Source organism: Eschscholzia californica, unplaced genomic scaffold, assembly GCF_041429995.1.
Source record: "Eschscholzia californica isolate CP2 unplaced genomic scaffold, dmEscCali1.0.p SCAF_2, whole genome shotgun sequence".
NCBI classification, from domain to species: Eukaryota; Viridiplantae; Streptophyta; class Magnoliopsida; order Ranunculales; family Papaveraceae; genus Eschscholzia; species Eschscholzia californica.
In genome coordinates, this window is record NW_028238309.1 from 60642196 (window position 1) to 60667738 (window position 25543).

General features: G+C 36.3%; 4 protein-coding genes across 5 annotated transcripts; 3 read left to right on the top strand and 1 right to left on the bottom strand.

Moving 5' to 3' along the window:
* The first annotated feature begins 1110 nt into the window (after window positions 1-1110).
* LOC147559840 (ubiquitin carboxyl-terminal hydrolase) lies at window positions 1111-1750 on the top strand. The gene is made up of 2 exons (XM_086661792.1): window positions 1111-1258; window positions 1360-1750. The coding sequence occupies exons 1-2, from the start codon at window positions 1175-1177 to the stop codon at window positions 1630-1632; spliced, it is 357 nt and encodes a 118-aa protein (XP_086517918.1). The 5' UTR covers window positions 1111-1174; the 3' UTR covers window positions 1633-1750.
* Window positions 1751-3132: 1382 nt separating this feature from the next.
* Window positions 3133-9296, bottom strand: LOC147559841 (zinc finger CCCH domain-containing protein ZFN-like). Of its 2 annotated transcripts, none has more exons than XM_086661793.1 (7): window positions 8862-9296; window positions 8063-8220; window positions 7194-7256; window positions 6679-6798; window positions 6225-6518; window positions 4673-5002; window positions 3133-3726 (listed from the first exon to the last, which is right to left on the bottom strand). In XM_086661793.1, exons 1-7 carry the CDS (start codon window positions 8941-8943, stop codon window positions 3442-3444), a joined length of 1332 nt encoding a protein of 443 aa, XP_086517919.1. In that variant the 5' UTR covers window positions 8944-9296; the 3' UTR covers window positions 3133-3441. The 2 variants fall into 2 exon arrangements, with proteins under 2 accessions (XP_086517919.1, XP_086517920.1); XM_086661794.1 differs by having other exon boundaries at window positions 8063-8373; window positions 8862-9226.
* A 4553-nt stretch (window positions 9297-13849) lies between these two features.
* LOC147559842 (putative pentatricopeptide repeat-containing protein At3g11460, mitochondrial) lies at window positions 13850-22466 on the top strand. Its single transcript, XM_086661796.1, has 12 exons — window positions 13850-14078; window positions 14175-14296; window positions 14395-14448; window positions 14638-14784; window positions 15397-15495; window positions 15686-15758; window positions 17057-17142; window positions 17384-17467; window positions 17585-17644; window positions 17748-17935; window positions 19086-21970; window positions 22203-22466. The coding sequence occupies exons 2-11, from the start codon at window positions 14183-14185 to the stop codon at window positions 21229-21231; spliced, it is 3051 nt and encodes a 1016-aa protein (XP_086517922.1). The 5' UTR covers window positions 13850-14078; window positions 14175-14182; the 3' UTR covers window positions 21232-21970; window positions 22203-22466.
* Window positions 22467-23048: 582 nt separating this feature from the next.
* On the top strand, window positions 23049-24789 carry LOC147559843 (CRIB domain-containing protein RIC4-like). Its single transcript, XM_086661795.1, has 3 exons — window positions 23049-23446; window positions 23540-23650; window positions 24245-24789. Exons 1-3 carry the CDS (start codon window positions 23314-23316, stop codon window positions 24571-24573), a joined length of 573 nt encoding a protein of 190 aa, XP_086517921.1. The 5' UTR covers window positions 23049-23313; the 3' UTR covers window positions 24574-24789.
* The last annotated feature ends 754 nt before the right edge of the window (window positions 24790-25543 follow it).

The following is a 25543-nucleotide window of genomic DNA, read 5'->3' on the forward strand; positions in this document are numbered from 1 at the left end:
CAAATTCCTCCAACTTGTTTGAATAACTTTTGAAGGTGCAAAAGATATTGACAAAAACAGCACCAAGAGATCTAGAAGAACCCTAAAAAAGAGTTAACAGTTTCATGTAGAAAACCTTGGGCCTCCATCAATTCCTGCAGTCTCAGAGCATCTTGTCTAAGCCCACCAGGTATTAGACCATTTATATATAATCCAAGCGAACTCGTCTGCTCCTAAAACATCTTTCTTTCGTATAGACCGTCCACAATTCCAAGTGGTTGACGGGGCCTTCTTCTCATTTCTGGCCCGCAAGTACATATCGTAGAGGCCCACAAGAACCTTTAATAGAGCACTGAAAAACCTTTAACAGAGGACTGTTTCCTTTAAGCTCGTGTATTTTCCTCACTACTTCGTCGGCTTCGTTAACTAGCAGTAACTTACCGAACCAATCAACCAAGATACTAAAGTATTCTATACAATTTATCTAAATGTATGAAACTCTCATTATTATGTCATTTATAAATACAATACAAACTACAAAGTGTTAAGACCAATTTTTTCTTTAAATACAAGTAGGTACTCTTGGTGGTCATATGATTGTGGTATTGGTTTACTAGTTGTGGTGATGGTGGAGCCGTCGAGGTGTGGTGATGGTGATGGGGTGGTTTCCTGGTGGTGGTATGTGACGATTGTGGTATATTTCAAGTAGAGAACACGCTCTGATACTTTTGTGTAGGATTTGGCGTGAGCGTGTCATGTCGATCCAACACGAAAAATTGCTCACAACTAGTCCTACATGTGCTTTTTTCCGCGAAACAATAATAACATCAGACGGGTCAAAAATAACTACTCTTCCATAATTGTTGTAATTGAGTTGTACGAATAATTTTTTTCTTTTTTTTGCTACAGTATAAATATCCCAAAAGAATAACAATCAAAACCCAACATTATTAATTCATTGTAGTTTAATTTGATTCCTGTCAAGAAAGTATGAGATCTGATCCTTCTCTCCACTATCTTTCATAATTTCAAAAACCCCACCTAATTACTTTAATAATTATCATTAAACACATCCACTCATTACAGATATTATAGAATTCTTCACTAAAGTTAATTTGTTTCTTTCTTCTTACACTTGAAAACCCATTCTAGATAGAAAAAGAGACAGACAGGAGGACAATATTCATCTTTAGATATGTTTGGGTCTAGGTTTACTTTCACTCACTTCCTCACTTTCTTCACCATAATAACCTATCTTCACCAAGGAAGATTTGTTCATGTAAGTCCCTCTCTCTGACTCTCCCATTAACTTCACCTTTTTTTGCATTTTTTCCATATTATGGAGTGAATATGTGGTTGTTTAATTTTGTGCAAATAAAGGGGTTGGAAGAGAAGAATGGGTCAATGATGATGATGCCATTGATAGAGGAGGCAGGAAGAACAAGAATGGTGAGTTGGGTGGAGTTGAATGAGAAGAGAAGAAGACTAGGTAGCTTTCAAATATGTGCACTTTGTACTTGTTGTGGTGGTCCAAATGGGGATTGCTTCCCTTCTCCTTGTTGTTATGCTATCAATTGCAACATACCAAATAGACCCTTCGGTTTTTGTTCTTTCACACCCAAGATATGTAATTGTTTTGGATGTCATCTCTAAAACAAAAGGTAAAAAAATACCCTATTATCATCTTTCTTTTGTTCAATGTCTAGTGCAAGAAAGTGTACTTCGTGATAATTCATTATAAAGTTAATCGTAATTATATCTATTTCTTCCATCAAAGGTGTTCCGCCAATTATATCTATATTTTTGAAGTCTCTCTGTTAAGCCCTCTATATCCAGGGTCTGTCGAGAGAGAAAAATAATGTAAGACTGGTGCCAACATTTCATTTAGTAGTAGCGCGACTTTATTTTTTCTTGTTGAAGTGACTTTATATAAGTTGGTTATAATATCAAAAGATATGGTGGTAGATAATGTCTTCTTATGAGAGGAGATAAACATCCCATCTCTCTTTTCTCTTATTATAGAAACATGCAAAGTGTATGGGTGTAAATTTATGTTGGAATGTATATGTACTAGTACAATATTTCGACCATGGTACAACTACACCAAACCCTACCTTGAAGAGGACAAAGGAAAAAAACGATCATTTAGGTGTTGTGGTTATGACAATGGTTGTTGTATACAGGGTGGTGATGTGGTACAAGTTGATATCTTTCTAATTTAACATGTTTAAAAAAGTGAGTGCACAAATGTCTAAGGATCGAGATCAACCACAACTCGCGGGCGATAAGGAATCAGCATAAATTGCTACATGTTTGCGAGTTGTGAGTAATATTCAACTTCCATTGCTTACGTCCAGTAAAGCATCCTTTAAGAATTTCCCAAGCAGAGTATCCCATGCGTCGTCTAACACTATCAAGTACTTATTATGATCACTTAGAACTACTCGCGAAGCTTATTTCTCAAAAACATCGTCATCATCGAGTTCTTCCTCATTTTTGGAGTATTAATCCTTCAAAAAACGTTTCATAATGCTTCACAACATCTCAGTACTTTGTACTCTTGAGATATTGAAACCGCCCACTTCACTATCGAAATGACAACAGGGCGTTTCCTTGGTACCTCCTTCCGTCAACATTAGTGCTATCTTCAATTCTCACAACATTGGAATATTAGAAAATCTCTTTTACTTCTTTGTCCAGAAAGATGCTTCATTTTGAAGAACAATAGTAAGAAGATTCACCGCGAAAAACAAGAGTAATCTTCTTCTACACCATATTTAGAATGATTGGATGATGTTTCTCGGCCATGGTGTTGATCATCTTGATTCGGTCCTGAAAACAAGAAGCTGCCCATACATAAGAACCAAGCAAAAAAATATAATCAGAAAAGAAAGTTGAACAAAAATCCTATCTGGATCAGCGTACAAGAACTTAGTCATGTGTGAGCGAGGAATCTAATTTCATTCCGCTGCTATCAAGTCCAAAGTTGACGTTGAAGATCAACCTATTCAGAACTATGAAATGATAAACAGAGGAGCATAAATTGGAAAGCGTACATAAATAGTAACAGATAGAAAATAACAGCGAGGTAAACATATGAACAAAGCTCAAACAGAACATATTCAGCTGTATCCAACCCTGACAAATAATCAATTCTAGGGGAGAAAATGGAACTCTAACAATCAAAATCAGTACAACAAGGTCACAGGAAAATAGTACAGAGACAATCTGAAATAAAAGGAAAGAAATGATTCTTGAAAACAGAAAGCTGGTTTTGGAGAAGATAAGATGTTCACATTGGGTTTCCCATAATGTGACATTATGTGCAAATTTACATGATGCAACAATATAAATTAAGAGGGCGTTGAGTTTTGAATCATATAATTCATAATCAGATGAACAGATTCAACTCAACATGAAATTCTGTACATTTCCAGCAATGTAAACTCATTTTTTCGTCTCTTATCCGTCTGGACCAATATTCTCATCAGATGAAGGTAACTGGCGAGTCTCTGATAGTGAAAGTCGGCGGGGATTTCCGGAGCCAGTTTCTACTGACCCCTCTGATGACAATGGCAATGAAGCAGGTCCTGATGAAACTCCTAAAAGACGTCGAACGATTGGTACATCAACCGAAGATGAAGCTGAAACACCATACATGAAGGTTCCCATAGGATGGTCAAATTTGCAGTTCGGACCAAATTTGCAGATACCATAACGAGAATAAAAGACGCACAGGGGCTCTCCCTGTAGAATAATCAACAGAATAAGAAGCAGGCTCAGGATAACGTTGCAGTATATACTTCAAATGTTCAACCACATCTCAGATATCCAAAAAGATGAAACTTGCAAGAATTGCATCATGCATCACAAACTGATTACTGGGCCACTAAGACGGTGACACCCTGCTTCTTGTAAGGCTCTAATGACATTGCTCCGCCGAAAAACATACATATAAAACATATATATTAACGTATTTATCTCGGCCCAATCTGAACGACTATGGACACTTCTTTGAAAGTGTTTGAAGCAAGATTTGGTAAAACAGGTTTTCGAAGATGAAGCTGACCATAAATTCCCAGACTGGATATTGCTGAGGTAAACAATGGTGCTTCACCTTTTAATAATGGTGAAAAAGTAGCTACATGACATTGAAACTAATACAAGGTTTCGGATACGGCAAGTAGAAAAGACCAATACGGCTGTACACATAACTTTTGTCAAACCCTTCAATCCACAGAGTAGGTATTGATGAGGTAATAGGCGGTGCTTCACCTATTAATAATGGTGAAAAAATAGCTATATGACATTGAAACTAGTGGAAAAAGTTTGTCAAAGTTAATAATGGGTCCTTCATATTCGTTTACCACTTTTTTACGTTTGGGCGAAACATGTTTATAACCAAAAATGGTCAATCTAGTGTGGTATTTTATGGTCTAACATGACTGTGTGCAAGTCTAACAGAAGATTTACATCCAAAATCTGACATTGTAACTACTAAACCCTGGAGTATCCGCGTGTGCTATATGAGTATCTGGTAAGGCTCTGATAAGTTAAAAAAATACTAAATTTGAGTATCTATGTTACATACAAAATAGGAAGATAAACCGACTTATAGAGAAACGAAGAGAACTCAATATGTTGAGAATATAGAGCCACTAAGAGAAACTTAAGCATTTAAGGTTATACTTACCGGGCGTAATGGAAGGCCCAAGGGACTTAACGAACAGTTAGGAACAGGAATAAGTCTCTGTCTAGGATGATGGAACCTACAAACAGCACCAAACTTACAATCTCCTGTTTTCATGTAAAACTGGCATTCGGGCTGATCAGGTCTCTCAGGAAACACATTCTCCCTTTGCAATGCATAAACCCCTGTAGGAGCAGAACCAGAATGGTAGGAAGAAAACGTCCCTTGGACCCCTCCGATTGTAGTATCACCTGGTCTAGCAGTTCCATAAAACTGACTGTTTCCTGACGTTTGCTGCTGGCCCTCTGAAGATGAACCAGAACCAAGCTGACCCTGGATTAAAGATACAGAGACCGTGAATATGTTGGAAGTACAAAAAGAGTTAAAGAACAAACATTCTGATATCTTTCGATCCAATAACAAGTAGATAATAAGAAGAACAAATTGCACGCCAATTATTAAACAATCAGAAAATATAAGACTAATCAAAAAATATTGAGCAAACAGAACTGTGGACAAATGATACTATGGGGTGGATGAAAACAGAAAAGCAGCCAATGTAATTGAATCTTCTCTGTCACGACCCGAGCATCGGGTGGTTGATATGCACGAGGATGGATAAGTTTCTCTAAAAAAATATGTTTCGGCAATCTAGGTGGTTAAGAATTTTGAGAATCTATCAGAGGGTAGAACTCACTGTTCCTTGGTGTTCCTTAGCATAGAAAAATGAAACATTTTCCATCTACAAACGTTCATTGACCTAATACTCATTGCCAGCAGTTTGAATAGCTGGTTTCCAGAAGTAATGGTAATATTTTAATTTAGAAGTAACTAGTTGGTTTGTCTCTAAGTTACTCATAGGTATCTGAGTGAGCATGTATGTTTCATGCTTCCACATTTATATGGTTAACAGCTATTTCTTCTGCTGTCCATTGATACCTCAACATCAAAATGTAATACCTCATTGTCGATCTCAGCTTCTATGATACATAATGAATAAAATAAAATAAACAGATAAAGGTGTCGTCTTACAAATAGCACCAGCGTTCAGACAGAGTCACTAATTTTTCACTTGTATCTCTCTAACTTTTTGCTACCATGCAGCACTTCTAAGACGAGCAACATCAAAAGGTGACTACCTTATTGAATTGACTTACCAAATCAAATGACATCAAATAATTTGCAACAAAAGGAAAACATGCACATGAGAGACCAGCTTGTTGAAAAAAAACCAACAGGTACATTAAAATAAGGCATTGCTCTGAGAAGCAACTGAGAGGTTACACAATAAGGAGGTCGAATAGTGGCTGATATAGGCTGTAAAACAACAACAGACTAAACATACTTGGAGAGGTAATGCAAAAACATGAGAGAATCCTAAGAGGTCGCTAAGGGATAATATAGCGCATACCCAATACAATCCAGTTGAATAAATAATTATGCTATGCATACTAAAAGAAATGAGCACAACAAGTCTACTGCTGTTCAGCAGAAATTTAGCATTAGTAAAAATTGATTTCTTTAAAGACAATGATAGAAACAAGGAAACTCTTACCGCGTACGCGTTCCAGCCCGCAACTGGTACCACTCCCTGAGGTAAAATCAGTGGAGTGTAACTGGAAGGGCCCTGCCAACGGGGACTAGGAATAAAAGAAGCCCTTGATACCCAATTTGTAATACCCCCTGGATAAGACTGCTGACTAGGAGTTGTAGGAGAATGTACAGAAGGATAAACAGGGGATCCGCGTAAGTTAACCATAGTACTAGATGGTTGTGGATGGTGGAATTTACAGGTATTTGCAAACTTGCATTGTCCGGTTCTTAAATAATAAGCACACTCCTGCTCATTCTGCAGCGGAATCAAGAAAAAAAAATAAAAAATCCTATGTAAGAATTTAATGTAAAGGACAACAGCTTGATAGATTGATCAGATACCAAAAATGATAAATAAATGCATGAAATCATGGAAGAAATTGAAATAACATATGTAAAGAAGGACAAGTACAGACCGGGCGGAGTGGATAGCCTAAAATATTTAGTAGAACTGTCCCAGCAACTCCAGCCTTGTCTCTAGGGTGATGAAACTTGCATGTCGCACCAAACTTGCATGTTCCGGTTTTCAAGTAGTACTACGAAACCATCCAAAGCAATCAGATTAAGTAATCACTTTAAACAAGAAAAAGCATACAGAACTAAAGGTCCAGTAAATAAGATAGAAGCTAGATATGTTTCCAGAAACATAAAAGAGCAACACGCAATACCAATAGTTCTGCCTACATCCTTTACATCAAATTAGAAAAGTGTAAAAGGTTTTGCAACAATATTTGCTGTATCCCCATATTGGAAATAATATTGATGGCTTAATTTGGTGGAGCATCCTGTTGGAAAATTGACTAAGACTCCAAAGGTTTTTTCCCCTTTAAATGGCAGAGAAACTAATTCTTAAATGGAGGAAAGAAGACTACTTCAGATTAGTTGATTTGCAATTTCATGATTTCTTGCCTACGAAGAAAATGTTTCATACCTGACATTCAGGTTGCCCCATCCTTTCAGGATACACTCCATTAATCCTGGCAGCAGCAATTGCCTGGAATATAACAACACTAGGTTGGTCGCCAAATTCTTAAAAAAAAAAAAAAAAAAAAGTCTGTCCAATTGTAAACCATCAGAACTATTGCATTATAAGAAACTGACTGCATAAGTATCTAGTAGGGGCAAAGAGTAGCTTAAATTTGACTTAGTTAAGATGATAGAGGAAAATGAAATCTTTGAGTACAAAAGGTCGTTATAGGTCTCTATGTGACCAGATTACCATTTCTCCTTTTGGAGCTATTTTTTCTTCAAGATCCAAGACTCTGGCACAAAATGTAATGTAAATTTTGGTTGGATGCTTCTAAAGAGGTCGCCAATTATCAAGATAAAAAAATGACCACTCTTTCCCACTAGTTTGTCACTAAACTATCAAGTCTTTATCAAAATAAAATATTCAACTCTAAACTAACTCTTTATGAAAATGAACCCCTCTGCATATAAAATATGAGTTTAAATACAATGGTAAGAAAACGTTAAAAGTAATCCAAATAGAAATAAGAATCCTAACCTGAAAATAGGATGATAGTAATGCCAATAAAGTATAAAGTATTTATAAATCCTTAGCTAAAAAAATCGGCTGGGTTGCCTGATTTTGGGGAATGGGATGACCTACGGTTTGGTCTTGTAGAAGGCCAACACCCGGTTCACATCAACATATCACAAGTACGTATCATACAATCAATATCAACAAGACTGAGAAACAGGCAGCTTGACACATAAATCATTACCAACTAGCCCCCAACTTAAGATAGAAAATGGGGGAATTCTTTTTGAATTATTATGCTTGGTTAAGGTTTATACCAGCTTTCTATTTGGTGGGTGATTGAATCGACAAGTCATTCCAAATCTACAAAGCCCAGTTCTAATGTAATAAGCGCAGTCTTGCTCTCCTGGACGCTCAGGATAGGGTCCATAATCCATAGTTTCATCAGGTCTCAAGCTCAGTTGCCACATTGTATCTGCAACACAGCACATTTGTTAATATAAAATAAACCCCACAATTGTGTATCCCTGTTAATTTTGTATCAGCATCGACATCACATTTCACGTGAGACAATGAATATTTATCTAAACCAATATAAGAAAACCAGTAGTCGAACCAGGCACACCATCTACCTAGCATTCAGAAGAAATGCAACGGTTAGACATATAAAATGTAGGAAGACACCACACTGATGTGGCCTGATTAGGTGCCCTAAAACATTTATATTTAGAAAGATTGATTGCGAAGTAAACGAAGAAAATTAGTTTAGTTACCCATAAAGTTGAAAAATAAAGCTTGAAAAAGATCAAATCATCAACCACAATACAAAAAAAAAAAAAAAACAGAACTTTCCTACTTAATCTCCAATTTTACAATCAAAACACAAAAATTAAACCCAAATTATGCCAAAATTGAGCAAATCACCAAAAGATAATCAACCCAACCTAAAGCTACCATCTACTAAAACTCATTCTCAACCAAACATCACAAAACCTAAAATCAAACCCTAATCCTCGCTACATTGCAAGAACAAACCCTAACACGAAACTAAATAACACATTTAACACAAGGTAAACAGAGAAATCTTAAGGAATTAAAAGAAAAACAAAAACGTACCTTCATCCGTCGGTGGAGAAAGAGAAGATCCTTCTTTCACGATCGTCCTCCTAGACATCTGAATTCCACCGTCGTAATCCATCGGAATACTAGCATCAGTATAATTTAACTAAATTTGTCGCCGGAATTACCATTCCCAGTTAAATTTCCCCTAAATAAGTCAAATTTGTCGCCGGTACACACCAACGATCAACCGATCCAAAGGCGAAGAGAAAGTAGAGAGAGAAAGAGATTCTAGAGAGAGAAACTAGAGAGAGAGAAATTTCTCCTCTCCACAAACGAGGAGAGGAATAAAAACCAGTAATCCACCAGACTACTAGTCAATTTTCTGCTTTCCTTTCACCCGCCATATACAAAACCAGAAACCAGAAACCACTTTCTCAACTTTATTTATTAATCTTTTTTGACGAATAAGATGAAATGTACGAGAGGATCATATTTGTTCACCCACTCAAACTGTGAAGTAATAACAACCACTCATTATCAATCCTCTTAACATTAACGCCGTTATATGGTCAACCTTATCGTTTTCTGACTTTGCTAGACGTATGGATATAAGTGAGTGGGTTTTGTTTACTTATTTAAGGAATGGGTGAACTTATCATCTTGTTTGGCATTAAAGAAGTAGATACGAATAAAATCTTTTTGGAATTCAACAAAAGAAAATTATTATATGGAACCACGTGTGGATGATCACAAGTATGAAGGGGTGGAAGTAGGGCAGGTATGGGGCACCGACGGGTAGACTACTAGGCCCAAGATGGACTTTTTCGCAAATAGCCACCGTTGCGAAGGGTAAAGCAAATAAAGTCTCGCTTCGCTTCGGGCTCTAGAGTCAAGCGGCCTTCCAGGAAGACGGGAAGAAAGAAGTAAAGGGGCCTTCGACTTAGTTTGTATTTTATAAAGGCAACTCCAATGTGGGGCTCGAGCTCCCAATTTTGGGAGCCCTTGAATTTTGGGAGCCCCAGGGCTTTTCTCGATTCCAACGTCGGGCTCCCAACCGGGACTCCCAAATCAAAATAATATACCTGTGCGAAATTTTGATTTTAAATTTCGACTATAAATTATTAGATTTCGATGAATTAAAATGTGATATTATTCCGTCGAGATAAAAACAAAAAGATAAACACAAAAAAATAAAAAATTAGAAAAAAATACTTAAAAAAGAAGTACTTAAAATAATAACAAAATTAAAAAAATCAATTTAAAAAAAATAAAAAAAAAAATAAAACAAAGTGGGGTGGATTCCCTAAAATGTGACCGTTGGGAACACCCCAACGGTCACATTAGGGGCTGGGAGCCCCCCAGCCCAGGCTCCCGGGTTGGAGTTATGGGACTGGGGGGCTGGGGCTCCCAAATTTGAATTTGGGAGCCCAGCCCCTATACCTTGGAGTTGCTCTACAAAAATATTAAAAGTAATAAGTAGTCTACTTAACTTAGTCGGTGAACCCAAGTTCAATCCCCTTCCAAAAGCATTTTTTTTAGATTATGTTTTTATTTCAATTCAGAGCATCTTCGATGGGATACTGTAAGAAACACTCGAAAAGTCCTAGTTGTCTAGTGTCAATAAAGATTCTCTTTCCTAAGTGACAATATAGAGACACTCTAAATTTCTTTTGTCTCTAATGGAGATCTCTAAAATACATCAACTTAATACACATGTCACTCCTAAATTCAATAGGGAAAAGTAGCTAAAAAGCAAAATGTTGTATACTTGTATTGGTTTAAAATTATGGAGTATGAGTAGGTGGCACTTAGAAAATTCAAGAAGACACTCCAATTTTAGTGTATCTCTATTGATACTCTCTATAATAAATGCATCCACCTCATAATAGAGACTAAGGTGCTGTTTGTTTTTTTTATTTTTCAGATCTGAAATCTGAATTGGATGTCAATTCAGATTTCAGATGTTTGTTTTTTTTATTTGATAAAATCTGAATTTCAGCTGAATTATTTAGATGTCTGAAATATCTGAAAAAAGACCCACTAATTTCAGACTTCATAACAAGTCTGAAATGATAGTCCACCAGCTGAAAAACCCCAAATGACATTAATAACCTCATAATATCTAAGAAATCACATCTTTATCTTCTTCTTCATTTTCACAGTTCACTTCATAACATTGCCGTCGACCACCATCACCGTCGACCACAACCACCACCATCGACCACAATCATCTGTTATATCTCTCTTCCATTCGAGGTTCTTTAGTTGAACCCTCACCAGATCTGTCGAGGGTTCACAGAGGAAACCCTCACCGGATCTGGCGAGGGTTTAAACAAAGAAAGCTCGCCAGGTCCGGCGAGGAAAACCCTCGTCAGATCTGCACTAAAATAGTTGAAAGCATAAGAAGAAGATTGCTAGATCGCATCAGATTCAAATCGACTATATACCAAAAAAATCAGAAATTAACATCCTTGAAGAACTGATAGAATAACAAGTGAGTTTTGTGTTTTTCTTTGGGAGATTGAAGAAGATGACTATCATCCACCATCAAAGTGGCTACTTCTTATTGCTCCTGTTTTATCTCCTTGTTTAGATATTTCTTCTCATAACATACAAGAACTATATTGGTAACCTTAAAATTTATCCACCATTAGCTAAGAGACAATCACGGTCTGGACCCCCCCCCCCCCACTTTTCTCTATGGAAAATGAATTTTAGAGAGAGAAAGAGTAAAGATAGAAAAGTAGAAGAGGAGATAGTCTTAGAGAGAGAAAGGGTAAAGATCCCCAGATACAACAGCATAAAAGGAAAAAAAAACAAAAATCAAAATTAAAGGGAGTTCTTAGGGTACGGAACCACAAGCTATTTTTTTATGATTTTCACTCTTTAAGGGTAATAATGTCAAAAAACAAATTCAGGCATAAGAATTCAGATGGGAAAAACAAACGTACTAATTTGTGAAAAATTAACCAAATTCAGATTCAACAAATTCAGATTCAGCCAATTCAATTCAGCTAATTCAGATTCAGACGTTGAAAAAAAAACAAACAACACCTAAAAAGATAAAGTGTCCCGTTGGAAGAGGTCTTTTAAACAAAAACTCCAAAAAGTCATATGTGACACTGTAAGAGTTAGAGTTTGAATGTATCAGTGGTGATGCTTAAAGTTGTCACTAATTGGGCGTTGGTTGGCAAAAAAATAATAAGTCTTTTACCTATTTAGTAACGCGAATAATATCCACTTCAATAGAATTAAGAATTTAACTTACTTTTAAAGTTTTAATTTTTCCCAACCTAATTTTTTTTGTCCTTTTACAGACCACCATAAAATCTTTCTTACAACCATCACACCCCCCCCCCCCTTCCACAACCACTACTGCCCCCACCGTCACGATTATTAAGCATACACCACCACTATCGCCACACCTTCACCATCACAACCATAATCATTATCACTATAGATCCACCTCCACGACCACCCCCGCCCATCGTCATACCACAATTAACATTATTACAATCATACCATTACCACCACACCACCAAAAGGAAAGAAGACTGGAAAGTTTTGCTCTCTCACTTCATCTTCTCTGAGAATCATTATTTTTTAATCTTTTACTTTTTGTTTTTATTTTATACTTTTTTGTTTAAAAGAAAAAGGAAACATCTAAGCTATTAACTTTCCAAACCAATGAGTTGCTAGTAGAACTACTGAATCGCGAATTCAATTAAAGACCAACTAGTGTTTTCCTCGATTCTGAACTAATTTCTGAGTCACTCAATCAGATCGTCTGAACCTAAGTGCACAGTTATGAACACAAGTCTCATGTGTTAAGCTACATATTAGATGTAAAGAAATGTAAAGTGTACCGATATAAGAAAAAAAATTGTGAAACGCACGTGGGCCACGCTCTTAAAACTCGTTTCGGGGCTCCGAAATCTCAAGACCGCTCTTGGATTTTGATTCACCATATACGTTGTAGTGGTCAAAATTCGTACTAAGCCCACTTCGCTGAAACGTCGCTTAGGCCCAACCTACTTTGCTTAAATATCACTTGGGCCCAACCCACTCGGCTACTAGTTGGACACTCTCCAACATGGGATCTGATCCACTAAAAGCCTATTGGCATTGAAGTCGATGTGAACGTCTATCTAGACGAACAATAATCCATCAAAAGTAATAATACTCCAAACAGTCTTTGGTCGCTCTCAACCGAGCATGTGGGTTGTCGGTTCAACCTCAACTCCGAAGATTTTGCCACATGTCACTTGACTAGGTTAGTCGAAGACCCCACATCATCATCTCAAATATCTCGAAGTCATCTCTGACTACGAAGAGTCTAAAGTTGAGGCGGAACAATTACACGGTGAAACTACTCTAGGCGACATAGCGACGGATTCGCCCTTAGGATTCTGGGTCATCCTCAACCCCCAAAATGAGTCCACATACGAGTGTATATTAAAAGTGACTGAATGAAAGTAAGTGTATATAAAATTTCCGTTTCTATTTTCACATAATTCATGTTGAATTGTTGATGGAGTGGATAGTCAAAAATTAAGGCCAGCGCTTTGGGGAAAGCTAAATAGTTTCCGGGGTGTGTAATTTTAAAGGGAATATGTATAATTTTAGAAATTTTCCGGGGAAATAAATTTTAAGGGGAAATAAAAAAAAACACTCCACCTCACCTCACTCTATCTCCACCTCACCTCTTTGTCTTCTCCGATTTGGTCGCCGGCCGGCGACCATGGAAAAAAAAAAAAAAAAAAAATTTCACTCTCTCTCTCTCTAGAAACTCCGGCGAAGGGGTTTCCCTTCGCCGGAGTTCCGGTCTGTTCTTCAACAGACCGATCGGAGAGAGAGTGAGGTGAGGTGGAGAAGTATTTTGCTTTCTCCTAAATAAAATTGTCAAACAAAATTGACCAATTTTTGACCAAGTCTTCACACCCCGGAAACTATTTAGCTTTCCCCAAAGCGCTGGCCAAAATTAATGCGAACCACACCACCCCACTCGGCTTCTCCTATCACCGACAGCTTTGTTTGAATGCAACGCTTCCTAGTTTTTGCGACATAACGCGGGATCTCTCTCTCCTCTTTCTTTCTCTCTCTAAAAGACCACTTTTCTCTTCTTCCTTCTCTCTCTCTCCCACTTGAGACCTTTTCTCATTTCCTCCACTTCGATCTGCCACTTCAATTACCCAGCTTTCTCTTCTCAATCCTTCCCTTCTCGATCTATATCCAACTAACTCTCTCTTGGAGATCTTTACTTGGTTCTAGGTCTCTTTCTCTCAATTTCAACCTCCATTTTCAGCTAGATTTGTTCGTATTTTATTGTTTTGTTTGCTAATTTTTCTTTTGGATCTGAGAATTTAGGGTTTGGCATGCACGTCATGGATTCGCGTACAAGCCCTAGAAATGGAAAAAGGTTCTCTTGTTACGTTCTTTTATCTCTCTTCCTCCTTGTTACTTATGTCTCAGTATCTGTTTGTGCTCAGGTAAAAAGTTTTATTGAATTCGTATTTTTCCTGGTATTTTATTTCTTTGATTTGATCTGTAATTTAGTTCTCTTTATTCTTTAATTATGAATTCTTAGGATTTGGAAGTGGAATCAAACAAGTCCGTTAAAGACCTAGGTCGCCGTAGTAAAGTAAGTAGAGAAACTCTTTCCAATTTCCATGTAAATTTCTAAAGATTAGGGCTTTTATTGATTGCTATTTTGGGACAGAATTGAAAAAAGAAAGCAAAGTTTAATTTTTTTTGTACTATACTTTTACTTAAAGTTATTCTCTTTGTGGGTATTTGGATCTATTTTTGATCCTTTACTTATTGGAATCAGATAGTTTTAGATGACAATGATTCTGCTGGTGACAAGAATGACCCAGATTCCGTACTCAAGAATACAGTGTTTGTCGAAATTCCAGAAGTTGGTCTTGGAGTTCTTGATGCTTTCTTTGCCAGTTTGTCGATGATTCTTGTTAGTGAGGTTTGTTACTGAAGTCTACCTATCCATGATTTTCTCCTTCTACTTTTCAATTATCATTTTTGCGGAAATATAGCATTGTGGTAGGGCAGTAAGGCACTAAGACCAAACAAGCAAAGACAATTAGATCCTTCCAAGAGAGTTGTACATCCTATGTTAGCTGTAGTCCTGTACCGACGATCTTGAAGTGTTAGCATATCATACTATAGCTCTATGTTGAAATTTTTACTCTAGTGAATCCTTATCGTTAAATAGATTATTTCTTAGTTTTATTTCCCATATTTTGACTGTTAAACATAGAAAAGAAAGGAAGTAATGGCCTAATGGGGAGTGAGAGTGATAATATCACCTTTTTAACAGAGTTGAATATAAAGAATATACAACATGAAAGTATGCAAAATATATGGAAGATAGCACAGCCTCCAAGCTCACTACAAAATTTCTAAAACATAGCTTTAGCTGAGTGACTACAATAAGAAAATCATCAATTAGATGCACTTTTGTAGTAAGATAGGGTAGAAGATGCCAACTGTTTTGCTTTTCTTTATCATGCTGTATTTGTTTTTTTTACTTTCTACTTTCATATTGATCTGATATTGGTATCCTTGCCACCAGATCGGAGATGAAACATTTATAATAGCAGCTCTCATGGCAATGCGCCACCCAAAATCAATAGTTCTATCTGGTGCACTTACTGCCTTGGTTGTGATGACGGTAGGTGATCATTTACTGTCTGATGAACTAAAAGCAAGAACTGTTTTTTTAATGGTGTTTGCGCTTACCCAATGTTGCTTTCACGTGGTTGTTAGTTACTCCGTTCCTATTCTCTAATTGGTTCTTGCCTCGTGCGGAAGAAAACCAAATTTTCTCACTTCACAAACTTAAACTTGTTAATTGACATTAGGTACTTTCCACTGGACTGGGTAGGATTGTGCCAAATTTGATATCGAGGAAGCATACTAATAGTGCAGCTACAGGTATCTTCTTAACCCTGAATAACAAAGCGTAGTCTGCTTAACAAAAAGCGTAGAAAACAGTTATCTTTTTTCTCTAGCTTATTACTGTTGAAATGGTTTTCCTGTAATTTTCCTTCTTACGTGCTTGAGACAGTACATGCGAGTAGTGGAACAACATTAAATCTATCAGCTGATCTAGTATTTTGAGGAAGGTTTCCAATGCAAGGTTGATACAAATAAAGATGCTGTAGTTTATAGGTTTGAAGTTATGAAAGTGTCAACAACTGTAATCATCCTGTTAAGGAGTTTCTTTCTGTGGACATCCCTTTCTCCAAATACCACGAGGGATGTCATCTGCAGTACTATATCTTTAGAGATAAAAGTGGTCGAGTACTGTATTTCTGTTCCCGTACTGTGTTGATACATAATTGCCAATACTTCCGATCCACTACGAATGGCAAATGTGATGGCATGGACTCTGAAGGTGTGAACCGTGTGGATTTAATTTAAATCTTTCCCATTCTTTAGGTAGGTGAAGTCAGAATTTTGTGTTCCTTAGTAGAGAAGTGAGATTTTTCAAAGCCCCGAAACCCTAAGAAACAGAGGAGGGGATTGAAATCTGTAGTGCGATCTATCTTTTCACTTTGTCGCTCCACCCTGAGAATGAATTCGATCTGCATTTTACATCTTTGATCTTGATTTATCTCTTTTTATACCCTCGCTCTATTTTCACTCCCTTTCAAGTAAACAAGACCATCTGAAATTAAATTTTGTACGAAATTTACAACGTCATGGTTTTCACTCTCTTTTTCTTGTTGGAAGTCGACTACGATTTACGTATGTCGTTACATTTGGCACTTGATACATCATAGATGTGATAAGCTCGATAACCGCCCACTCAAACACTAACAGAACCGGGCCTATAGCCCAACAAGACATGGCCTAAAGCCCAACAACATTATTTACACCCTAATAATCCCAATTTAAATAACCAAAGATTCCACCTTCTCTAGGATTCGAACCTGGGACCTCCAGGGATTTCTGGAGTTTTATGTCAACACCTTGGAACCACTTGGGCTACCAACTGTTGACTTGGTGGTTTTCACTCTCAAGTGGTGAGGAACGATAAGTTTTAGTTTACTTTAGTATGCAGTTTAATGCGTCAAAATGTTCACAACTATTATCCCAGAGTGCATGATTGGTCTTTTACTGTTTTCAACAATAGAGATATTGCTATCTTGTATGGGTAAAGTACATGTTTAATACTCTGGTGAAGACTCTTATGGTTGTCATAATTGTGTAAATAATGTCATATGCAGTTCTCTATTTGTTTTTTGGGCTTCGTCTGCTTTACATTGCATGGAGATCAGATTCGAAGGCATCTCAGAAGAAGGAAATGGAAGAAGTATGTTTTTTTTGTCTTAACACGACTGCCCATTTTATTTCTATTAGAGATGTGGAAATTTTAGTGTCATTAATCTTCATATTTTTTCCCTTCTATTGTTGTTTACGTTTCGTATAGTTCTTACGAAGATGATAGTGCATAGTAACAGTATTTACCCTACATATGTTTGTACCTTGTAGTCGAATAAAACTTATCAATATGTGGAATTCCTTGTTAATTACCATTTTCTATAATTTTACAGGTAGAAGAGAAACTAGAGTCAGGTCAAGGAAAAACAGCTTATCGTCGTTTTTTCTCGAGATTCTGTACTCCAATCTTTTTGGAGGTACTAACATTCTTTTTTGTTTACTTCGATCTTGGTTCGGTGCAATTCACAAATAATTTTGAAAACCCTTTATGGAATTTATCTTTAAAATGGACTTTTGGATAATTTCTCGTGCAGTCGTTTGTTTTGACATTTCTAGCAGAGTGGGGAGATCGTAGCCAAATAGCTACAATAGCTGTAAGATTATTCATTCCTTCATTAAAGTTCATACTTGTAAATAAATGTCGAATATGTTCGAAGGTTTGAAATTTGACTAGGTTGTGGTTATTCGGTCGTGCAGTTAGCGACCCACAAAGATGCAATTGGAGTAGCTATAGGAGCTACAATAGGACACACAATTTGTACATCAATTGCTGTAGTAGGAGGAAGTATGTTAGCTTCCAAGATCTCTCAAGGAACGGTAGCTACTGTCGGAGGGTTGCTCTTCCTCGGTTTTTCCTTGTCTTCTTACTTTTATCCTCCCCTATAATTTTTTTTTACTTACCTGATTCTTTGCTAATGCGAGCAAGCAATCAACAAACAAACAGCTCCCAATTTTTTTTTCTTCTTTTGGGTTTTTTTACCTTCAAGATTTTCTTGTATTAGCATTATAGCAATATACGTATTGGTAGCATTTTCACTTCATTCTGTATGACAATTGACAGATTACTCAAAAAGGTTCTAACTTTTGTAAATTTGTTCCAGTTATGGTGGTATTTGCTTCTTCTTTTCCTAAAATCTGACTTATTTGATTTCAAGTTGGATATCTAATTCATCTACTGAATCGTCTAAAACCGAAATAGTAATTTGAACGGATTTACTGTCTAAATTCAGACTCATTTAGGGTACCACTTGTCTAAGTTATTAGTCTGAACTGGTCTGCTCATGGTCATGGGCACAAAATAAACAAGTTAAGATGCAGATTTAGATCTGATTTTTTTTTTTCTTATGAAGTTAGGCTTTTTGCCTTCTTTATTCATCAATAGCAACTGTTACATTAGTAATCATCTCTAAGTTTCTTTTGGTAAAGAATTTGCAACACTATTGTGATCCCTTGAGATGTGATAGAATTTCACCTTATCCATGTATCTTGCTTCGTACTTGATATCATCAGTTATGTTTCGAATTTCCGAAGATACATGAGTTTCACAAGTCTTTGTGATACATCCCAATCCCTACAAGATTGGAACTAAAGTTTCTGTTTTCTGTTTTTTTTATCTCACTCGCTCGACACTGATTGGTTATTGAGTTTACCCTCTACCACCTTGTACTTACTCCTTGGTCTTATTCTACACAGAATCTTGTTATTTTCACAAAAAAAAATTATAAATCTAACGAGGTAAACTCAATTAGTGTTAAAGGGGGTAATTTAAAAAGGAAACACCAAAACTCAATTCACAAATAAGTAACTTGAATGAATTTCCAATAAACGGAGCTGAAGTTTGAAAAACTGGTGTATTATGCTTCCACTAAGGAATTTGGCCGTTGGTTATACCAGATTTTTAAAAATCCCGCCTAGTTCACTCTTTGCAATCACTTCTCAATCAGCTAGAGAAGTATTAGACTCTACTACCAGAAAAGCAATAGAAATTAGATCCTACCCAAGTCTTTCTTGCTACCCATACTCTTCTTCTGAAACCCTTAAGAGATCGATCTCAGTATATTCAAGTGATTTTAGTCGTAAATTAGATGTTGATGGTCTGAATGCTGGAAGAATCAAGAAGGGTTTTCTGTTTAATCTTCCATTCTGTAACCATTTGTTGAATCTTTATGTGAAAAATGGTGACTTTGTTCAAGCTCGTAAACTGTTTGATGAAATGCCTGACCGAGATGTTAAAACATGGACTATTATGATAACTGCTTTTGCTGTCCTAGGGCTTCCCGAGACTTCGTTGAATTTTTTCATTAATATGCAAATGGAAGGAATTTATCCTAATTGTTTCACTCTACCTAGTATATTTAAATGTTGTGCAAGCATTAGAAATATGAAAATGGGTAAGCAAATTCATGGATGGATCATTAGAAACTTGATTGGATTAGATGTTTACTCAGAGAACTCTATTGTTGATTTTTATGTGAAATGTGGGAATTTTAGGTATGCAGGGAGGGTTTTTGAATTGATGGAGGAGAAGGATACTGTATCCTGGAACATTATGATGAAAGCGTTTTTAGAGAGAGGAGAGACACAGAAATCTATTGAATTGTTCAAAAGATTGCCTGAAAAAGATGTTGCAAGTTGGAATACAATCATTATTGGGCAAATGCGAAATGGGTTCGATGGAATTGCTTTAGATCTTCTTTACCAGATGAGAGAAAGCGGAACTAGTTTCAGCAAACTCACCTTCTCAACTGCTTTACTCTTAGTTGCATCCTTGTCAATGTCGGAAGTAGGGAAACAAGTTCATAGTCAATTGCTAAGAACTGGATTTTACCAGGACATGTTTATAAGAAATTCGCTGATTGATATGTACTGCAAATGCGGGAATCTGGAGAAGGCATCACTGATTTTCGACGAAATGCAATGTTCATTGAATAATCACTCTGGGTCCATGGAGCATATTGTTTCATTGAGTTCAATTATCTCTGGGTACGTTCAAAATGGCATGATAGGAGATGCTTTCGAGCTCTTCCAGAAGATGGTTCGGAAGGGAGTTGAGTTGAATCAATTTATTCTCACTAGTATAGCTTCAGCCTGTGCCGATGCAGGAATTTTAGAGCAAGGAAAGCAAATTCATGGCTTAGTGGAGAAACTTGGGTGCAAATTTGATGTTTTCTTAGTTTCTGCAACTATTGACATGTACACTAAATGTGGAAGCTTGGATGATGCTTTATCGATATTTGACACGAGTAGTTGTAAGAATACAGTAACATGGACATCACTATTATCTGGTCTTGCTTTCCATGGACGAGGGAGGGAAGTAATCAGACACTTCGATCTGATGTTGAATGACGGAATTAGCCCAAACGAGATTAGTTTTTTAGCAGTTTTATCTGGTTGCAGTCATGGCAGGCTGGTTGAAGAAGGCCTTGAATATTTCAGGTTGATGAAAGAAGATTATGGGATTGCTCCAAGTGTAGAACATTATACTTGTATGGTTGATCTACTAGGCCGGGCAGGAAAACTAAAAGAAGCAAAGGGATTCATTCTGACAAACAATATCTCCCATCTTAGTCCTGTTTGGACAGCATTCTTAGCTGCTTGCAGAGTTCACAAAAATGTCGAAATGGGAACTTGGGCTTCCGAGAAACTACTTCATTTTGAACCGAATAATGCAGGAGCTTATGTTTTGCTATCGAACATCTGTACGGAAAGTCAGAGTTGGAAAAAAGCCTCGGAGGTGAGAAGTTGGATGCAAAGTAGAGGTTTCAAGAAAAAGCCAGGTAAATCTTGGATCCAACTTAAGAATCAAGTACATGTATTTGTTGCCGGAGATAGATCTCATAAGCAATCAACTGAGATTTATTCATATTTGGAGATGCTAATTGGTAGATTGAAAGAAGTCGGATATTCAACGGATACAAACTTCATAACACAAGATGTAGAAGAAGAGCAAAGAGAAGTTCTTCTTGGTTTCCATAGTGAAAAACTTGCAATTGCTTTTGGTATTATGAGTACGCCGAGTGGATCACCAATTAGGGTTATGAAAAATCTTAGAGTTTGTATAGATTGTCATACTGCTATCAAGTGTATTTCGAAGGTTACAAATAGAGAGATTACAGTAAGAGATGCCAGACGGTTTCATTTGTTTAAGAATGGTGAGTGTTCATGTGGAGACTTTTGGTAATCAGCATATTACCACTGTTGAAGTGCAGAGCCGAAAGAAGTTTAATTATGCCAACAGCTCCATCATAGATAATTCGGGATCGTTGTGTCAATTTGGGTATATACACTAACATATTTCTTTTTAGTCTCAAAGATTCTTTCGATTCATTAAACCAATTAATGAATTTCTGAGAGCAGAAGGAGCACATAGATACACTAGGTGAAGGGTCTAGGTTATAATATTGCTCTTTCTGATGGTAGGATAGTGGCCTGCAATGTTGGTGACGGATGACGGGTGACGGAGAATATGGGTTCAAGTCCGGAGAGGGAGTCGGAGAAATATCAACCACATCATGGGATCCACGTGGTCTGCCCTCAGGTGTGTACTGGTCATTCTGCTCCTTTTGGTGGCAATGTGCTCCTGCCCTTAATTGCCTGAGTTGTGCCTCTGGCATTGTTACTTCAAAGAAATTAGAGTGCTTAAGGCAAGCGCAAACCCTAGATACATTAGCATAGGATAACATCATAGGCTTTGGATCCTACCGCATGGGCCTTTGAGATCGGAGAAATGATTAAAATGGACAATTGGGGGCATTCGTATATCATAGTCAGGGGTGAATGTCATGGATTAGTGGTGAGACAGCCCACTGCGAAAGCATTTTTCCAATGATGTTTTCATTAATTAAAAAGGAAAGTTGAGGGCTCGAAGACGATCAGATATTGTCCTAGTCTCAACCATAAAGGATGCCAACAAGGGATAGGTGAGTATTACTTTTAGTATATTTCTAGTACTGCTTTGACCTTTAATTTACATTTAAGTTTAAAATTAACTAACTTCTGCCAGTGAAATCAACTTCGAAAAAAGAAATTGCTTGTAGATTATGTGTGTAAACACGCATGAATTTATATATAGTATACACGTATCTGTTGTTTTCATTTTTCTGCAGTGAATTACGTTGTCATAATCTAATCTAACAATTGAAATATGTTTAGAAATTTCAGCAGGCACAACAGAAGGCTGAGGAGAAAAAAGAAAAGTTTGTCTCAAACTTGAAGTAGTTTAAGTTCTTTAGTGTTTGTTAGACAAGATTAAGTGATTCTGTCAAGATTTTGACACTGCATATAGTATAAGCATAGATATATCTTCATCAGTTTCTTTCAGTTTCAATTCTTGAAAACTAAGAAAATTTAGAGCTAACTTAAAAGGGGTGAAAATTCTAGTCTTGAAGATATGACATTTGCTTCGAATTTACTCTATAATATTTCTTCAATTCTCCTATTGGAAAGAAGTCAAATTTAAGAAAGGGGAAAAAAGAGAAGGAAAGAAAATATCATGAAGGCTTGCTATACAAGGCAAAAATACTTTACGTAGTCAAATTTACAACATAAATCTATTCGAAGATAGCTACACTCAAATGTGAAATCATTTTTCACTTATCTAACGAATTGAAACTCTGTGAAGCCATCATTTTTCCGATCAAATGAATGCGAGATAGCGAAAGCTGCACTGTCTCATGACGGAAGGAGTCTTAATGGAGCTTCTCAATTTCATGAGGTTTTCGCCATAACGCAAGGTTAGTTGAGAAATTATTCATTTTTCTTTTACTTTTATCGAACTCTATATATGCAATCTTATCATAAAAGATATACTCTTTAGTTAGAGCTTAATGCCTCATTTTCCCACATTTTGACCAAATTAAACATCATAATTTGATTTTCTTGAGAAAATCGACTTTATCGTTTTTCACTCGAACCAAACAGACCCTTGTAAAGTTGGAAAATTAGGTTGAGTTGAACAGTTTAACCAACTAAACCCATCCTAACCACTTCCTAATAGTTGTCTCTCCATCTATCTTTCATCTTTGTCCTTTTCTCTCCCTCTAGAGAATACAAACACACCAAACCTAAGGTGGGTTCTAACATTATCATATGAAAAATCATTCTAACTTGATAACAAAGCCAAATAACATCCAATAAAACTTTCACTACCATATGTTTTCATAATACCCTCCTCCCTTAACTACTACTACTTTCTCCTTATATGTTTCTCTCACCTTTCACTTTTTTTTTCATGTCTTGATTCATCATCAAGAAATTTATCATTATGGAGAGATTTGTTGCTCTTCCTTTCTCCATGGGCTCATCCTGCGCTTCTCAATCTAGCGTTGACGTTGTTGATAACCCGTCTACTGCTAAGAACTCAAAACATGATTCAGACTCATCTTCATCAATAGCTAGTACTCTCTCTTTCTCTCTACCTTTCTTTATATGACTATATATGACTATATATGCATATGTAAAATTTACTAATTTATAATGAATATGTGAAGGAGAAGGAAGAGGGGGAGGAGATAACTTATCTGGTATGAAAATGAAGAACACAATTTACATTGGGATTCAAAGGTTATGGAAGAGCATGAAGACCATCTCTCAATTTTTCGGTAAGTGTTGTTCTTGTTTAATTTTAATTAATCTCTAGTAGTAGTTAATTAGTAATGTTTACATTAGTTAATTAGCTAGAACTTAGCTATTTGGTTTATCTCATTAAAAGTATTCTAGCTTTCATGATTTTGAATGATTTGCATAATCCCCTCTATCAATACACAGTCCTCCATTACCATCATCCTTGAGATTCACATTGTAGAATATCATATGGTTTCACTTGTCTATACGAGTAGCTTTTGTTGTTCTGTACGTTTATCTTAAGATATTGAAACAAGTATTTGTATCAAATGCATGTGATTTCAGCTATAAAAATATGTCTGAATTTTAGAAGAAGTCTTGTTTTAAGGTCCGAATTTATTAAAGTAAACAAATGCAAAGGTTCATACTGTACAAGCAAATTGTATATAACTTATTCAACATTCTAATTTAAGAAAAAAAAAGACACCACCTTATTATATATATATATATATATATATATATATATATATGGTTTACCTAATTGACAGATTAGGTAGGCTCGCCCTCTGCCCCTCTCTATACATATATATGGTAATGATGTCAAAGTTGTTGTTTGATTGTTTGTTTTGTAGTGTACAAGGATGAGGTAGATGAAGAGATGGAAATGGAGATAGGGTTTCCAACAGATGTGAAACATGTGACACACATTGGGTGGGATGGATCTACAAATACAAACAAATATCCTTTAAAGAAAGATTGTTTATGGGAAACTTTTAAAGCTCATCCAAATCAAGATCAACTCTTCTCCTCTCTCACTACTTCTTCTATATCACTAAAGCAATTTGAGCTTGCTATGGCAGCACAAACTAATAATGATCCTCATCATGCATCAAAATCGCCTACTCTTCTTTATGGTTCTTTTCATAACCCTAATAAGCCTACCACCACCACTAGTTCTTAAACAATATTTTTGATGATTATGTAATTGCTTTTTATTTTTGTTTTTTTGTTTGATTGGTGAATGTGAATGTGATTGAATGTATCATACTGGGTTGCCTTATCTGACCCTACATTTTATTTTGGGGGTGATATTGGAAAACCCTAGTTTATGTTAATGAAGTAACTAGTCTTTGTATTTTTGAACTTGAGGGATAATATTAGTGTGGTCATTTTGAAAGTAAACTAGCCAATATATTGTTAACTACTTTTCCTCATGTTTTCTATATACAAAGGTATAATCTGTGCTCAATGGGCACAAACAACTCTATAATTTCAACCTTTGGAGATAAATTTAAGATGTGTAATCTTAGACACTAAAGATACATTTGGGATGTATAATTTCAATCTTTTAAAGATAAGTTTGAGAAATGTAATTTTATCTTCGGAGATAAATTTGAAAGGTGCAGTCTTAGTCATTGAGATGATGGTATATTCTAAAAAATATACCCTCCATTTTATAGATGTAGAAGTTCATGTAATGTGATTTTTTATGATAATGTTCTCTGACATTACAAAACTATCCTAATAAAAATCAAAGTTCGTAACACTTTTATTGGGTATAGAATTTTCTATACTTACGTGGAGATTTCCAGATATTTTGATGTGATAGTCATATTAGAATCTCATGTAGTTTTGTGGGTTCACTTTATCAGTCATGTAATGGGCTTGAGATCCTTATGTAAGGCTTGGTATAGACTCCTCGTGAAGATCAATCAGATCAAAGATCAGTCGAATGGTTTTGGATAAATGGAAATATAACCATACAAAGAAAAAGCGAGTGAAAAAAACAAAATGCAAGATAGTCTCAATGGAACTTAGGATGCACGCCCGCCCAAATAGATTTCCCTACACTCAAAGGACATTCTACGCCCGCATGGGGTGTTAAGAAAGAAATAAGAACACTAGTGGATGTAGATGTAACCAACAAAGAG